General features: G+C 41.7%; 1 protein-coding gene across 2 annotated transcripts in view; it reads right to left on the bottom strand.

Moving 5' to 3' along the window:
* The window catches only part of LOC139381979 (transmembrane protein 150A-like), an 86,774-nt gene extending 75,484 nt beyond the window's left edge, over positions 1–11,290 (bottom strand). For both annotated transcript variants that reach the window (XM_071125878.1, XM_071125877.1), the window contains exons 1-2: positions 11,003–11,290; positions 10,422–10,687 (exon numbers count right to left, since the gene is read on the bottom strand). In XM_071125878.1, the coding sequence (XP_070981979.1) occupies positions 10,422–10,582 (161 nt within the window). In that variant the 5' untranslated portion in view covers positions 10,583–10,687; positions 11,003–11,290. The remainder of the gene's footprint in view (positions 1–10,421; positions 10,688–11,002) is intronic.
* Positions 11,291–17,745: the final 6,455 nt, after the last annotated feature.

The following is a 17,745-nucleotide window of genomic DNA, read 5'->3' as shown; positions in this document are numbered from 1 at the left end:
GTCATTTTGCCAGAGACTGCATGAAACCACTCTCCCCGCAGCAACAGCAATGGAGAGCAAGAGGAAGTGGGGGAAACCCACCTCTACAACACCATCAACCAGGACCCAGTTCCCAGCAGCAGTCAGCACCTGCATACAACCACCCCGGACCTACTCACATGCAACAGCAGCAGGGAGGATACAAGCAACTGCAGTTCCTGGGAATGGCAGGGAACACCATGCCCTGGCCATGAAAATGCCCACCACCCACGGCAGAAGAAGGAAACAGCAACTCCCAGACGGTTCACATGTCACCCTTGAATCAGCCATCATCCCTTAACCAGCATCGGCCCAATTAGCTGAAATCATCGGATTGACGCAGGTCCTCATCAGAGGAAAAGGAAAGACTGAATATCTATACAGACTCAGCCCATGCCCATGAAGCAGTCCACACTGATGGGCCCAGAACTTTTATGAGAAACACATGGCCCCACACACGAAGGCAAACTAAGGACCCTCCAAAAAGGCCTCGCACATCTGGTGGCACCCTCACATAAAAAATATGACTGACTTATTTTATGACAATGATTTATTTTGTGACAAATGCAATGTTTGTGACAGACACAACCCAAAGAAACCACATCGAACACCAATGGGCTCATACTTAGTACCTAATGCATGTTTTCAGGACATTAGTATAGACTACACCGACATGGGCCCCGACAATTTATCTAAAGGCAAACGCTATCTCCTAGTTATAGTAGATAGGTTCTCCAAATGGGTAGAGGCAATACTAACAAAAGGGGAGGATGCTAGGTCAGTCTTTGAGTGGCTACAAACCAAACTAATACCCAGGTATGGCATCCCAAGACAAATCAAATTTGACAAATGGCTCACATTTAACAAACACCTGAGACAGGTGGAAGAAAGATTTGGCATAACCCACAGATTTGGATCTGTGTACAGGCCCCAATCCCAAAATCTGGTGGAACGTCAAACCAAAAACAAAAGCTAAGATAGCTAAAGTATGTGCCTCATGGGATAATGACTGGTAGAGTCATGCATGGTCCACCAAGGGAGGGAGGTCATATGCCCGCCCTTGATGTACAACAAATTGTAATGTCTAATTATGTGAAAAAACTGACGGTTCTCTCTGCAGCACTCTCTACCCAGGTTCACAAGGTCCAGGAGGGGGAGCTGCCGGGGGACACGCCACTACTGAAGGTAAAGGTTGGTGACTGGGTGAGGGTTAAAGTCCACAAGAGAAAGTGGCTGGAACCCAGGTGGACTGGACCGTACGAAGTGAAGGAGGTTACTTCACACTCAGTCCAGGTCAAAGGTAAATCAGGCGCACCTTGGCACCACCTTACACATTGCACCCCAGCCCCAATTCCTTCTAGAACACTGACTGAAGTCAGAGCTGATTTGAGCGGCCTAAATTCGATTCCAAATGAAGACACTCCTTCCTCAGGTGATGCGGCATCAAACTCCGCCTCCCCTGAGAAGGGAACCTCGCCCAGTTAGAGGGAAATTTCTCCCTCTCTGGGTGAGGCTGGGGATATCTGGTCCCTTATTTGTGATATTCCTACTGATATTTGGAGTAACCCTAGGACTTTCACATGGTTAATTGAACAACTATTTCACCCTGCCACATCACGTACACCAACCCCTACACATGTCCCTAACTCCTTTCCTGATATCACTCCCTCCAATCACTCCCGTCCCAAACGTAGCACTACACCTACAGACCCACCATGCAAACCAGACAAGGTTAGAAGCACCACCTTATGTATACCCACGATTGCAACCGCCACCTTTCTGCTATAGTTTTCACGTCTAATAGACGTGAAGAGGGGGATTTGTTATATAAATATTCATACACATAGCTCATATAAACAAAGACATTCCGTCGCAAGAACACATACACCCAGCCACAAGACTGACCCCCTCTATTGGTCGGATGCTCAGGATAAGGCTCTGCTGTGCACCAATGGGGCTTCTGCTCTGACTAGAGCAAGGCCCGCCTCCAACCCTCCGACCAGTCAAGAAGACCGAAACGACAAGACTCCACCTACTTTATTCTATGTATAAAAATGAATGTAACCGTTGTATAAGGCCTCTTTTTCACCTGACTCCTTGCCGAGTTATGTGAACTAGGTCCGTGCACGTAAAACTGCGGGACAAGATATCTTTGACTCATTAAAACTGTCTTTTGTTACAACTGAAATCCACTCTGTCCAGCGTCCGTGATTTGGTCTCAACTCTCCAGTATTTAAACACTAACACAACCTAAAACTTCTTACCTGGGAATATTTAAGACTCATGTTAAAAGGAACCACCAGCTTTCATATGTTCTCAAGTTCTGAGCAAGGAACTGAAACGTTAGCTTTCTTACATGGCACATATTGCACTTTTACGTTCTTCTCCAACACTTTGTTTTTGCATTATTTAAACCAAATTGAACATGTTTATTTATTTGATTTTATTGATGTATTATATTAAGTGTTTATTCAGTATTGTTGTAATTGTCATTATTACAAATAAATAAAAAAAAGTTGGCCGATTAATCGCTATCAGCTTTTTTTTGGTCCTCCAATAAATCGGTATCGGCGTTGAAAAATCATAAATCGGTCGACCTCTATCACATACACATGGTTAGCAGATGTTATTGCGAGTGTAGCAAAATGCTTGTGCTTCTAGTTCTGACAGTGCAGCAATATCTAACCATAATCAAACAATTCTACAACATCTACCTGTCACCGATACCTCCGGAACTTTCATTACGCACACCTGTCCCCTATTCCCACTGATTAGTACTTGTATAAGTGTGTCCTTTGGTTTCCATTGGGTTGTCGACTAATGTCAGTTGGTGCATGTGAGTACCTGTGCTGTGTGTTTTGGGCTTTCGTGTCCTTATGGAGTGCGCAGATGATTACGGGTCTCCGTGTGAAAATCATTGTGCGCTAGTGTTATTTATTTGAGGTACTCCTCACTCATCTGGGTTTCAACCCTGTGTTTTTGTTACGTGTTTGTTTGGTCTTCATCCCGTGCCTTTATGCGGCACGCCTTAATTTGGGGCTTAATAAAAAAAACTATTACGCATTCCTGCGCCTGCCTCCCGAATCTCTTCATTCCAACGTAACACTACCTAATAAACACAAATCTAAGTAAAGGGATGGAATAAGAATATATACATAAATATATGGATGAGGCCTCCCGGGTGGAGCAGTGCTCTAAGGCACTGCTGTGCCACCAGAGATTCTGGGTTCGAGCCCAGGCTCTGTCGCAGCCGGCCGCGACCGGGAGGCTCATGGGGCGACACACAATTGGCCCAGCGTTGTCCGGGTTAGGGAGGGTTTGGCCTGGCAGGGATATCCTTGTCTCATCGCGCACTAGCGACTCCTGTGGCGGGCCGGGCGCAGTGCACGCTGACCAGGTCACTAGGTGTTCCCTCCGACACATTGGCGTGGCTGGCTTCCGGGATGGATGTGCATTGTGTCAAGAAGCAGTGCGGCTTGGTTGGGTTGTGTTTCGGGGGGACGCATGGCTCTCAACCTTCGCCTCTCCCGAGTCCGTACGGGAGTTGAAGCGATGAGACAAGACACTAACTACTACTAATTGCATCCCATTATGAAATTGGGGAGAAAAAGGGGGTAAAATATATATACAGTGGGGCAAAAAAGTATTTAGTCAGCCACCAATTGTGCAAGTTCTCCCACTTAAAGATGAGAGGCCTGTAATTTATCATCATAGGTACACTTCAACTATGAGACAGAATGAGAAACAAAATCCAGAAAATCACATTGTAGGATTTTTAATGAATTTATTATCGCATCACGAGCCTGAGACACTCTGCCAGACACCTGACTCATTCAGCTCCCATTCCTCCCTCCTTTATAGCAGAAGCCTGAAACAAGTGTCTAAAGACAGTTGACATCTAGTGGAAGCATTAGGAAGTGCAACTTGACCCCATAGACACTGTGTATTCGGTAGGCCAAGCATCTGGGACTGAGTAGGACGCAGTTTACTCTGGGCACGCATTTCATCCAAAAGTGAAAATGCTGCCCCCTATCCCAAACAGGTTCCCAGATGCTAATATATGCAATGTGCGGCTGGCTTCCGGGTTGGATGCGCGCTGTGTTAAGAAGCAGTGCGGCTAGGTTGGGTTGTGTATCGGAGGACGCATGACTTTCAACCTTCGTCTCTCCCGAGCCCGTACGGGAGTTGTAGCGATGAGACAAGATAGTAGCTACTACAACAATTGGATACCACGAAAAAAAAAGTTTAAAAAAAAGATCAAAGTGAATATTTATAATGCTATTTATGACTAATGTTGACTGCGCAACATGGCGGATATTTATTTTGGCTGTTTTGGGCTCTGAGTGCCGTACTCAGATTACGCTTTTTCCGTAAAGTTTTTTTTTATTTTTTTATCTGGCACAGCGGTTGCAGTAAGGAGAAGTGTATCTATAATTCCATGTATAACATGTATTTTCATCAACATTTATAATGAGTATTTCTGTAAATTCATGTGGCTCTCTGCAATATCACTGCATGTTTTGAAACTACTGAACATAACACGCCAATGTAAAATAATATTTTGGGATATAAATATGAACTTTACCGAACAAAACATACATGTATTGTGTAACATGAAGTCCTATGAGTGTCATCTGATGAAGATCAAAGGTTAGTGATTCATTTTATGAATCTATTTGTGATTTTTGTGACTCCTCTCTTTGGTTGGAAAAATGGCTGGGTTTTTCTGTGAGTTGGTGGTGACCTAACATTATCGTTTGTGGAGCTTTCGCTGTAAAGCATTTTTTAAATCAGACACTGTGGCTGAATTAACGAGAATTTTATCTTTAAAATTGTGCCTAATACTTGTGTTTGAGAAATTTGATTTGAGATTTCTGTTGATTTGTATTTGGCGCCCTGCAATTTCATTGGGTGTTGGCGAGGGGTTCCGCCAGTCCTAGATAGGTTAAGTAAAAAAATAGAAAATAAAATAAAAAAAATATTAAACAGCAGCAGTAAAATAACAATAGCGAGGCTATATGCAGGGGGTACCGATATATAGTCAATCTTTTCAGTCTCCTGTGGGGGAATAGGTTTTGTCTTGCCCTCCACGACTGTCTTAGTGTGTTTAGACCACGATAGTTTGTTGGTGATAAGGACACCAAGGAACTTGAAGCTCTCAACCTGCTTCACTACAGCCCCGTCGATGAGAATGGGGGTGTGCTCTGTCCTCCTTTTCTTGTAGTCCATAATAATTTCCTTTGTCTTGATCACGATGAGGGAGAGGTTGTTGTCCTGGCACCACAAAGCCAGGTTTCGGACCTCCTCCCTATAGGCTGTCTCATCGTTGTCGGTGATCAGGCCTGGCCATGCAGTCATGAGTGAACAGGGAGTACAGGAGGGGACTGAGCACGCACACCGACACCAACATAACATTAAAAACGAGAAAAATATTGTGATTTTATATTTTTGGCCAGCTCTACTAGGATCATCATGACACACAGTCTCAGACACACAGATCACCTGAGACCAAAAACTAAATTACATTTGGTAAACAAACACTCCACCATTTGCCCCTGAAACCACAGCAACCATGAATAATCATCAGAGAGAGAGAGAGATATAAAAGGGAGATAGCGAGAGAGAGCGAGATGGGAGCGAGAGAAAGAGTGGGAGATAAGAGAAGGGGATAGATGAGAGAGGGGGAGATTAAAGTGAGAGAGAGGGTTAAAAGTGAAAGAGGGGGATAAAAGGAGAGGGAGAGAGAGAAAAAGAGAGACACTAGCTAGTCTACGAGCCTCAAAACACCAAGTAACTGCTCCCAAAATACAAATCAGCTTGTGTATGCTGCCACACACACAAAGTGAAAATAGGACAGGTAGGTGTGAATGACAGACAGGACACAGGTAGTAATAGATTATTGAAAGTGTCCTCACCCTGCATGGGCCTCTCAGGGTTTCAAAAACATTGAGAGGACAGAGTTCAAAAAAAAAAGAGCAAGAGAGTTCTCCTGCAGAAACACAATCACCACATTCACTCAACCTGAACAGTTACGCCTCACTGTTTTCAACCAGTTTTTCCCTTTTCCTCAAACCCGTTTTTGTGAACTCATGGAGTTCTTGAAGTTAAAATAACACCAAGTGTGGTTTGGTTATAGACAATTTCTCGAAATAAAGTGCTCTTTCTTTGCCTTGATACTAGCTATATGGGCTGTATATGGTGGCATGATAATAATAGATGTGCTTACATCCGTGGGCTGAGTTGTGGTGGTGTGTATGTGTGTGGTTTGGATATAATTGCATGACTGGGAGGCAGCAGAAGGGAAAGCCATGTTTTCCTATGGAAACTTTTAGAATCTGTACATTCTGGAACACTATAAAATAACACAATGTCATCCGAGACTGCAGCTTAGGTTTTGGGCACATGCATAAGCTAGTACTCTAGTCCAAGTCACATGTGGATTTTGGTAACCGTTTTTGGACAATAATATCAAAGTATGGACAACTATAAACTGAACAGAAATGTAGAGAGACTGTTGAATCTAAAAAGGTCTTACTGCAGAAATGTCTCCTGACAATTGAAACAGAGATGAAATGTCAGAGAGAGTGCTGCTATCATTTGTTGTTCTGTAATCAAATCAACATCTAAGATTTCATTCACTGAAACAAAACAGAGAAGAGTTGAATGTCTGACTATCAGTACACATTAACTTACCTCAGGGTATCTCTAGGCTACATGTGAATTGTCAATATAATATTAGCATTTTTGGACACCTGTTTTCAGCATTTTGAAGAGCATGAAAAAAGGACACTGTACTGAATAGACACAGCTCTTCAATAAAACCATTTTTATTTAAACATTAGTGAACTGAAAGGTCAATGGAAGAATCAATGTAAGAAGCTGGCTAGCTATGGGTGGACCATAAAGTCAAGTCATCGTCTAGCTCTGAGTAGCTCTTTCATGGTGCAGGGTTGAGAAGGGCTTACCGTGTGTGTGTGTGTGTGTGTGTGTGTGTGTTCCCATGTGAAAGCCCTGAATAAGCACTCTGACTACCCCGGCAGCCCAGTATTTACCCTACTTCCACCCAGCCACGGCAGTGGGAGGAGGGCCTTTACGTAACAAAGCGTGCCTTTTCAATTCTGCTGCCCAGGGAGAGGGACCATTGACTGCTCTGGAAGACAGGGCAGCCTTGTGAGGCCCACTGGACAAGAAGGAAATAGGTAGGGTTGGGCGGTATCCAGATGTTCATATGGTCCTTCTCTCATCCCGGGATTTACGGTATTACCGGCTTAGTATACAAGGGGGCGCCATGCACTGTCAGCTGTGGGACCTTATACTGTATAGACAGACAGGTGTGTGCCTTTCCAAATCATGTTCAATCAATTGAATTTACCACAGGTGGACTCCAATCAAGTTGTAGAAACATCTCAAGGATGATCAATGGAAACAGGATGCATCTGAGGTCAATTTCAAGTCAAGGTATTTCTGTTTTGTTTTTTTTATATAAATTTGCTAACATTTCTAAAAACCTGTTTTTTCTTTGTCATTATGGGGTATTGTGTGTAGATAGATGAGGGACAAAATAATTTAAGGTATTTTTTTTGTTAAATTTTACACATTTGCAATAAAAAAAGTAAAACGTTTTTGTTTTGTTATTATGGGGTATTGTGTGTAGATTGATGAAGGAAAAAAATAACTTCATCAATTTTAAAATAAGCCTGTAACGTAACAAAATGTTGAAAAAGTCAAGGGGTCTGAATACTTCCCGAAGGTACTGTAGGTAGGAACTACCGAATGTCATTTCTGGTGAGTTTGGACATTTACAAGCAAATGTGAAGGAGAGACATTGTGCAAATGAACAAAGTTTTGGATGCATGTTTGTCTACAGGAACAACATTACTGGCTCTGGAGCAGCATGTGTACACGCTGTAGCTGTGTGGAGTCAGGAGTCGCTAGGGCAACAGGCCAGCTCGGAGAAGACAGGGAAGGAGATGATGGAAAGGAAATGAACCGAGAACAGAGGAAAAGAAAGAAACGCAAGGAAATCAAGATAGCAGTGGCAGCTGTACATATAACTAATCCAAAGGGCTTGACTTCTCAAACATGGCAGAAAGCTAACACAATATGATGCCCCGTCAACGTATTAATTCAGCCACTTACTTAGATAACTAGCAAGTTACATTTACAGGTCGTGTTCATGCAGAATTCTGCATTTTCCCACACATGAAAACAGATAAAACAGAAAGAAATAACTTATTGCGTTTCATAAACGCAGATCTAAAACACTTCTTATTGTATTGCTGCTCAGCATCAGACTAATTTTGTGCTTCAGTTGGACTTCTCCACTATGATGAGAATTCCCAAACGGGCATTCTATCAGCAGACAGCGCTCTGACTGATGGGTAGATACTTTTCTCCGGTACTTTTATTTTCTCTTTGTAGCCAGCCTACTTTTCTTGCTAAAATGCTTTAAGCAAAACATTAGGAAATGTAGCTGGCTATATTTTTTCTATGATAAACAGTATAAATATGATGGTCGTGCAAAAAATACCTTGCTTCTTCATTGTAAGCTTATTTACTCTGCCAGCCAAATAGCGTTGCACTTCTGTTGTCATCTGATGAAAATTAAGCTATTTTCTGCCGAATGTGTTGCACCAATTTATTTTCTGTGAAGGATAACTATAGTTGCACGTCCCTGATCACTCTACTGAAATAAATAAAAAGCACTTGACTTTCAATATAAAACATGACCCCTCTCAATACACAGCTGGACTCACCTGCTCCCCCTTTCTCCCGTTGTGCTATTTACAAACAAATAGGTGGCTGGCTCAACTGTTCTGGTGAACTATGGTAACATGCTGATCAGACCGCAGGCTCGCGTGGACGCACGTTCGCGCAAGTTGATTTTGTCCCCCCACATCAGACGCGATCAGGACACGCAGGTTGAAATATCAAAACAAACTCTGAACCAATTATATTAATTTGGGGACAGGTCGAAAAGCATTAAAAATGTATGGCAATTTATCTCGCTAACTTGCTGTTGCTAGCTAATTTGTCCTGGGATATAAACATTGGGTTATTATTTTACCTGAAACGCACAAGATCCTCTGACAATTAATCTACAGATCAAACAGTCAACCGAGTTCAATTCTAGGAATCTCTCCTCCTTCAGGCTTCTTCTTCTTTGGACTTTATATGGAGGTTTGCAACCAACTTTAAGGTGCATTACCACAACCGACTGGACTAGTGTGGACCTCAGATCATCTTTCAATCACTCATGTGATGAGATGGGGAGGCAGGACTTGCAGGGAGTCGAGCGTCACAAATAGAACCAAGTTCTATTTTAGCGCCTAGCTACACAGCCGTTCATTGACACGCGCGAGCAGTGTGGGTGAAATGATTGAATAACATGTATGTTAAAATTTATTTTGCAACACTCGCTCACGAGACACGAGCGGTGTGGTCAGCATGTAAGCTTCATAATGCTAAATAATGTGTGTGACAGGTGAAATGAAGAACATAATCTGCTTTATCTACTAAGGTATTGCACAAGTTGACTGCAGATATTTACTTAAAAAGTAGCTACACATACTAAAATGAATTGAAAAACATTTGTTTCAAAAATAGTTTCAACGGTATTGAGAGTATTGAAAAACCATCCAGTGGCTATGTCCAAATATCCCAGCATACGGTATACCGCCCAAGCCTAGAAATAGGTGAGATGAAACTGGCAGCAACACAGCAGCCAACACCCCTTCCTCCCTATCCATCTTTCCTTCTCTCACTCTCCTTATTTGGGGAGGACAGGCTCACAGTAATGGCTGGAACAGAATAAATGGAATGTTAATCTAACTCATCAAACACATGTGTTTCATGTGTTTGATACCAATCCATTGACTCCATTCAGCCATTATTATGAGCCATCGTCCTCTCAGCAGCCTCCTGTGATACACTCGTATCCTGTGGACCGGTTCGTACATAAAACATTCTTCATTCAGGCTGCAAAGGCGTTGATTTTCTGGGGAAAAAAGGCTGGACATTTTTGGGGAAAATATGCCTACTTTCTTTATGAAACACCATTTTACGCCACCATGCTAGGGTGACTAATGCTGATTCCTGACCTTGTGTACAGCGTTCAGACCAAGGGTAAACAGACTGCTGCAACCTGATTGTCTGAACGCAATACGCAACATCCGGGACTAGCATTTAGCCACTCTTAAATGGTGATGGAAAAATGGTGTTTCATAAAGAAAGTATGCATATATTTTTATATCCACCATCTATCTCCTCAGGCTAAAATGTGAATGTTTTATGTAGTACCTGTCCACGGGGGATAGGAGTGTATAATGATGAAACTGCTCAATATCACCACCTGCCTGCCTTTGGGTTCAAGCCTAGATTAAAACAAAAACAGAGGCACTCACACAACCCAAATTCCAGTGATGGTCAAGGCAGGCAGACTGACAGGTAGTATCGCCCAAAAAGACATGTCCACTCCCCGTCCTGTCCCTCCGCTTCGGGAATCGGTCTTCTTCTTTCTCCTCGTCCTTGGCCAAACTTGCACTCTCCTCTCATGAACTACCATTTAACTCAAGGTGACTGGCAGCTGCATCTCAGCCGATTTGTTCGTGATTTGGGCCCCAAGTTGGGTGCGAGGAAAGGGAGAGAGTAAAGCGGCGACGTGTCCCGTCTAGAAAGAGGAAAAATTGATAAATACTCAACATCATCGTGTTGTTACTATTGGCTATCATGATCAGGTCAGATCAGTTAGCTATTTTAGCCGCCTGGTTTATAGTGTAAACACACCAGATGATCAGCTTTTTGACACTTTCGCAGCAAAATGGCAGAATTTGATGTGCAACATTTGCATAACTTCAGTTAGAGGTTTGATGCTGAATTCCCTAGATATCAACTCTAGCAAATTCTTACAGGAAATAAAGATAAGATACATTGTCAGTATATCACCATTTCCCTTTTGGATAAGAATCAAGTTTTTCGCTCTCACCTTTTGTTTCTTCTTGCTCGTCTGAGCGCCTTCAGCTAGCTGCAACACCTCTGTCAAAAGACAATCCAATGATGGTCACCATTTAACGAGGCAAATCTCCGGTGTTTCTCACGAAAAACTAAGTTCAGTTAATTCAACGATGCAGTTGCAATAGTCCATCAAATCTTTCGGTAGTTTTAAGTCCTCCTTGTCCGTTTTTCTTCTTTGAATGGGACAATGTGTGTTTTTTTCAAAGGGCACAGACAGTGTCTCGCGGTGTGGCAGGGTCAAAAAGCATCAAAGCGAGCCAGCCAGCTGTTGAGCTGGACTCCTCCCACAGACGCGAGATTGAGTGGATTCAATTTAACTCACCAATGTGCGCCGGTTGGAGTAGATGTGCAGAAAATGACTGGAAATCCAACGGCCATAAAGGACGAACTCCGGTCACGTGAACTAAATCAAGTGCAACTTTGGGTTTTCTCGCGCCTCCAATGCGTTTTCTCTCTTGGGGAAAGTAATTAGGCATATTTGCTTTGTTTGTTTGTTGTTCCCGATTTTTTGTTTGTTTGTTGTTCCTAATATTTTACTCAATCATATTATTGTCATTACCCTTGGAATGACATTGTTGTTACTCAGTGTATTAACTAGGCCTAAATCCCAATTACCCTGTTGGGCATGCATGCCTTGGGACAAATATTCTTGATACCATGGTGTGTCTCAATAGTCTGACCTCCTCTCATCATCTCCTTTCAGTCCAATATTTTGAAAGAAAGGAGACCTTCAGGTCAAACCAAATAGGTAGCAGGAAATAAGCATAGCATACTAGAAGTTGCACAGCTGTATCATGTACATTACATCTACATCTGTAGGGAATCCATTTTAACACATTCATCCATCATCAATATGACTGGGTTGAAAACTAGCTCTCAGGAATCCAAGAGGCCATACCCATTCGAACCATTGACCACAGCATGGCCAATGTTTGCCTGGGGACCATATGGGTGAAGATTTTCTGGAACCCAACTTGCTGTTGCTAAAAATATGGAGATTTCTGTGCATGCGAGATCCACTAGCCTACCTCCTTTCAGCTGCTCCACTTGTACACAATACAATTTGAACAAACATAGTTATTTGTCTGTTGAAACAGTAGGCTATTGCAAACATAAGCATGACACAAACAAGTTGTCCAGCAATTTCATGTTATTTTTTCAGGAGGGGAGTTACATGCAGTTATTTAGGCAAGCTACTGTATATCAAACAAGCAAGACACACATAGAAAAAATGCTTATTGTTTTTTCTGCAATGCAATTTGTAGACTGTGTCTTGCTTGTGCTACGGCAATATCCATTACGACAGACTTAGAAGGTTGTAGCCTTCATGTACACTGAGTGTACAAAACATTATGAACACCTGCTCTTTCCATGACATAGACTGACCAGGTGAAAGCTATGATCCCTTAATGATCAGTGTCAATGAAGGAGAGGAGACAGGTTAAGGAATGTTTTTTAAGCCTTGAGACAATTGAGACATGGATTGTGTATGTGTGCCATTCAGAGGGTCAATGGGAAAGACAAAATATTTAAGTGCCTGGGTTTTTCATGCTCAACGCTGCTGGGTTTTTCATGCTCAACAGTTTCCTATGTGTATTAAGAATGGTCCACCACCCTCCAAACAACATCCAGCCAACTTCACACAGCTTTGGGAAGCATTGGAGTCAACATTGGCCAGCATCCCTTTGGAATGCTTTCGACACCTTGTAGAGTCCATGCCCCAATGAATTGAGGTTGTTCTTGGGGGGATACTTAGATTTGAGAAATATGTTTCCAGAGGGCGGGGTTGAAAATGCTGTATTCATAACTGGTTGTCTGCGTGGATGGTCCTATTAGAGTTCGCCAACTTAGGGAAAGAAAGAATAGGTTAACACAGGCCTAGGAGATCTTATATGTTTTGTTCTGAGATAATATCAATTAGTTAACATGACTTTTATGAGTTATGAAGCATTTACTGTATGTGCTATATGTGATTTGTTTGTTACATAAATGCTTCAAAATTCACAAAAAGTAACATTAGCTGATGAAGATTATATCATAGAACGAAACGTATAAGATCTCGTAAACCTGTGTTTACCATAGACCTTATTTTCGGCGTTTATCCAAAAACCCTAGTTTGTTAGTGCCTACAAAAAGAGCGGAGTTAGTGGCTACTATTGCTCTCTATGTAGGCAGGAATTTCAGACAATATATCCACAGGAAACATAGCTGCAGGAAGTAGGAGTGCTGAGGGTGCTGCAGCACCCCCTGAAAAATTTGAATAAAAAAATATATTATACACATTTTTAACACATTTTTGCTTCATGTGATAGTTGGTTTAATTAATAATACTTTCCTGTGGATATATTGTCTCAAATTCCTGTCTATATAAGGACCAACCATGCAGACAACTGGTAGAGTAAGTTCAAATGTCATTTTATTCAACATTCTGGCTTGTAGAGGACCTGAGAGGACCATTTCAAGAATCAAATTTAGAAATGTACCTGTCTGGTCCCCACTCCCCAAGCAAGGCCAATGTGTACAACAGTCCTGACCAATGTTCCTTCTGCGCTGCACACGTGCGTCACGCACCTCATCTAGGTCTGCTGCACAGAATAAATGCATGGTATGCAGAAACACAAGGGATTGAATGTCACTAAGTTCGCCCCATTAGTTTGCACTATATAATCAACTTTTTTCTGTGATCGAATCAACATTATATCAGTCCCTTTTCAATGCTACAAAACAAAACAAATCTAACTTTGCAAGACTGAGTCTATTATTTTGTTATAGGCAAAGCCAGAGCACAATGGAGTAGAATTCTATTGGCGGGGGTAGCCCACCAGCAGTCTTTCAATCATCTGTGAGTGAATGAGCTTTTAAGATCAGAGCACAGAAGTGTGCACATTTGTTGATATTCTTTGTTAGTTAGCCAGTTATTATCCCCCTTACAAATAAGTATAGGCCAGTAATGGAGAGTTACTTCTTCCTACAATAGCACAAAACATGCAGGCTACATTTCAACCTGTCTTTGAAAAGCCAGTCAGGTAAAACGTTTGTCTTAATTAAAGGGGCAGTATTGTATTTTTAGACAGGCTTGAATATGCAAATAAGCCAATAGGCAGAGTACGGTATGGTACAGTAATAATAATTAATTGTATTTTGTAAAGTGTTTTCTTGCATCATACAATACAATGTAATTTACAGTTACCTATTTGGCCCATGGTGTTGTAGACCAATTAAAATTGTATGTCAAACCCTTCATAATGTTAAGTCTCATGCAATATAGGCCTACATTGAGCAACACATATAGGCTACTGAAACCTATATCATAGAAATCAAAAGCTATTTCCATGTGAAAATGTTTGGGATTTGCTCCATTGGTTTTGTTGGTCTACACTACTTACTGCTCAAATAGCCACTAATGTCAGTGCTTAATTTGACAGGATCCGGCACCTCTCAGATTTGACTTTATGTCACGTTCTGGCCTTAGTTTATTTTTATGTCTTTGTGTTAGGTTGGTCAGAGCGTGAGTTGGGGTGGGTTGTCTATGTTCTTTTTTCTAGGTTATATTTTCTATGTGTTTGGCCTAGTATGGTTCTCAATCAGAGGCAGGTGTAGTTCTTTGTCTCTGATTGAGAATCATACTTAGGTAGCCTTTTCCCACCTGTGTTTTGTGGGTGATTATTTTCTGTTTAGTGTTTCTTCATCACCTTACAGGACTGTTTTGGTTTTTCGTTTATTCACGTTGTTGTTTTGTTCGGTGTTCAGTTGTTTCATTAAAATAATGGACACTTACCACTCTGCGCTTTGGTCCACCTACAAGACCTACCTTCTTCCACCTACAACAGCCATTACACTTTATTTGTTCCGGCACCTATTTGCCTACATCCGGTACCTCTTGCGGCATGATTTATTCATTGTTTCCCTGTTCGAACTGTAGACATTCTAATAAAAGCTATGAGCGTTAAATCAAGTTGCCTTCTCGTTATTTCTCCCGCCCCCCAGAAAGACCATCATGTAAAAGCACAGTGATCCTTCTATGTAATCATCCTATCCTGCCACACTGATTCCAGACCTGCTTTCTTCTTTGTACATAGAGGTTATGGGGAGGGTCAGTGGGGTAAGTAACTGATCTTAACAAAGGTCTTGGTAGTCGTGGTCAGCTAGTGAAGAGGTTCCTACGTAATCATGTTAGTCATCATAGTCTAGGCTAGTCATCTCCCTACTGAATTTGAATTGTGGAAAAGCCGAATAAAAAATGGATAAGAAAAGGCAATAGAGTTGGATTACAATTTCAAGTCCAAAAATCCAGAGAGAGATGGTGAATCAAACCCAGAATGATTCAGATAGCTGTCAGTGCCGGAGGAGTTGTTCCTGATGGCGATGCCTTACCTAGCAGCACTGCTAGAAACGACTGGAGGGATTAAACTAGCAAAAGAGAGGGTATAGTAAATTACCATCCTATGCCTCAGATGTTAAAAAATAAATAAATAAATCAATAAATAAAGAGCCCTCAAAAAAATGTTTTCTGAACATGCCCGCCCAAACCAAGGCACATTTGGTGGGAGCAAGTCTTATAGACAAGGTTAAAGAGGACACCTAGGTTATAGTTAACACTCAAAATGAGAAAAAAAAATAGACACTACAGCCAGTCTTCAGAACAGCCTTAGAAGGAGACGAAACGACACAGACACAGGTCCGCTCATGGCTTTTAGCAAGAAATTGGCTCTCAGGAGTTAAATGGACTTGACATGGGGAGAGTCATTGTGGGAGGTTTTGAAAACTAAGGTAGGACATTTTTTTTATTTTACAAACTTGTTCAGTACTGTGAAGATAATCTAAATATGTGCTTTATATTATCACATAGGTAGGCCTATATATTCTCATATGTGTGTTCTGCTGTAGCCTTCATTGATTTATTTTATTTGGAGTTATATTCCAATATTGTGATATTTGTTCTACTGCTACATTGATGTCTTGAAAATTATATGAAATTCAGGTCTTGTAAGCCCCACAGCTGAGTATGTGTGCATTAGTGGAGGCTCCTCCTCAGAGGAAGGGGAGGACCATCCTCCTCAGTGAATTTCATCAAGAAATTAAATTGTAAAACATTTGAAAAGTTATCCTTTTTAGATAAAACTATACTAAATATAATCACGTCACCAAATAACTGATTAAAACACACAGTTTTGCAAAGAAGGTCTACAGTAGCCTAAACAGCACCAAGGTGTAGCACCATGGTGAAGACCGCTAACTTCCGTTCTCCTTTGGGTACATTGACTTCAATACAAAATCTAGGAGGCTCATGGTTCTCACCCCCTTCCATACCCTTCCGACTTACACAGCAATTATGACAACTTCCCGGAGGACGTCCTCCAGCCTATCAGAACTCCTGCAGCATGAAATGACATGTTGTCCACCCAATCAAAGGATCAGATAATTAATCTAGTACTGAAAGCTACAGCTAGCTAGCACTGCATTGTGAGTGTGGTGAGTAAATGGGGTGAGTATGACTCAAAGAGAGAGAAAGGCAATAGTTGAACAGTTTTGAGTAAATTAATTTATACCAAAATGAAGGAGAAGCAGAGAGAGATAGAGAGATCTATTTTTTCACTTTCAGTTTCACTTACTTAGCTAGCAAATGCAGCTAGCCAGTTTAGTCTACTGAAACACCCTGCTCAAACAGAGGGATGCTATGTTAGCTAGCTGGCTCTGACTTTCCAACACAACACTGGAACTCTTCCAAGTCGAGATAAGCTTTTGGTATGACAGGTAACAGGTTTACTAATGTAGCAGGTTTACTTCTATTAGCTATGCTGACTATGACGTTACTTTAGCTAATATGGTGACAACAATGTAGGCTGTTTGTAGAGGTTTGGCTTGGAAAGGTTTTTTCGCCTGGTCACAAAATGTGTTGTGCATTGAAGTCCAAAGCGAAGGGAAGAGAAGGAATACAACATGGACGTCACAAGAGTGAACTCCGTTTACGCGTGATCGGGGGTGTATTCATTCCGCCGATATTGTTGAATAACTTTTCTTAAACGGAAGCAAACGGAACAAAACAGGGATAAACATACCTGAATTTGTCCATAGAAACTCTTGTTTGCAACTGGACTAATGACTACACCCTATGTCAGGTAGATGCAGGCAAGAGTGTGCAAGGCGGTATTGAATGTCACTGTCTGTCTGTAGCAATCTCATGATGGGTATTGGGAAATGTGAGTATCGTGTAGTAGCCTAAATTTATGCTGTTACATTGAACTGGGTGAATGGAATATGAATGAGAGTCATCCAATATGCTATAATAGAAATAAGGCCATGCTGATGAAAAAAATGTATCTTCCCTCATCTTAAACGACACTGGCGGGTGTTCTGTCATCCCAAAAAAATGTTGCTGTACATTGATGTCTAGAAAATTAGGCTATAAGAAATTCGGACTTGTGTAAGTCCCACAGCTATAATCAAGTATGTCGGCATACTTGCTCAGTGCCCCAAACAATTCGAGGGAACATTATTAACTATTAATAATGTAACGATCGTCGTTGGAATGAGGTGAGGACCAAAGCGCAGCGTGGTACTTGTTCATGTTATTTAATTAAACTGAACAACATCTAACAAATAAACAAAACTCCACAACCGAAACAGCTCCGTCAGGTACAACACAATAAACAGAACGTATAATCAATCACCCACAACTCAAGGGGGAAAACAGGCTGCCTAAGTATGGTTCTC

This window comes from Oncorhynchus clarkii, chromosome 23 (genome assembly GCF_045791955.1).
Source record: "Oncorhynchus clarkii lewisi isolate Uvic-CL-2024 chromosome 23, UVic_Ocla_1.0, whole genome shotgun sequence".
NCBI lineage: Eukaryota > Metazoa > Chordata > Actinopteri > Salmoniformes > Salmonidae > Oncorhynchus > Oncorhynchus clarkii.
Note: the sequence above shows the minus strand (reverse complement) of the source record. Positions and strands in the feature narration are given on the sequence as shown.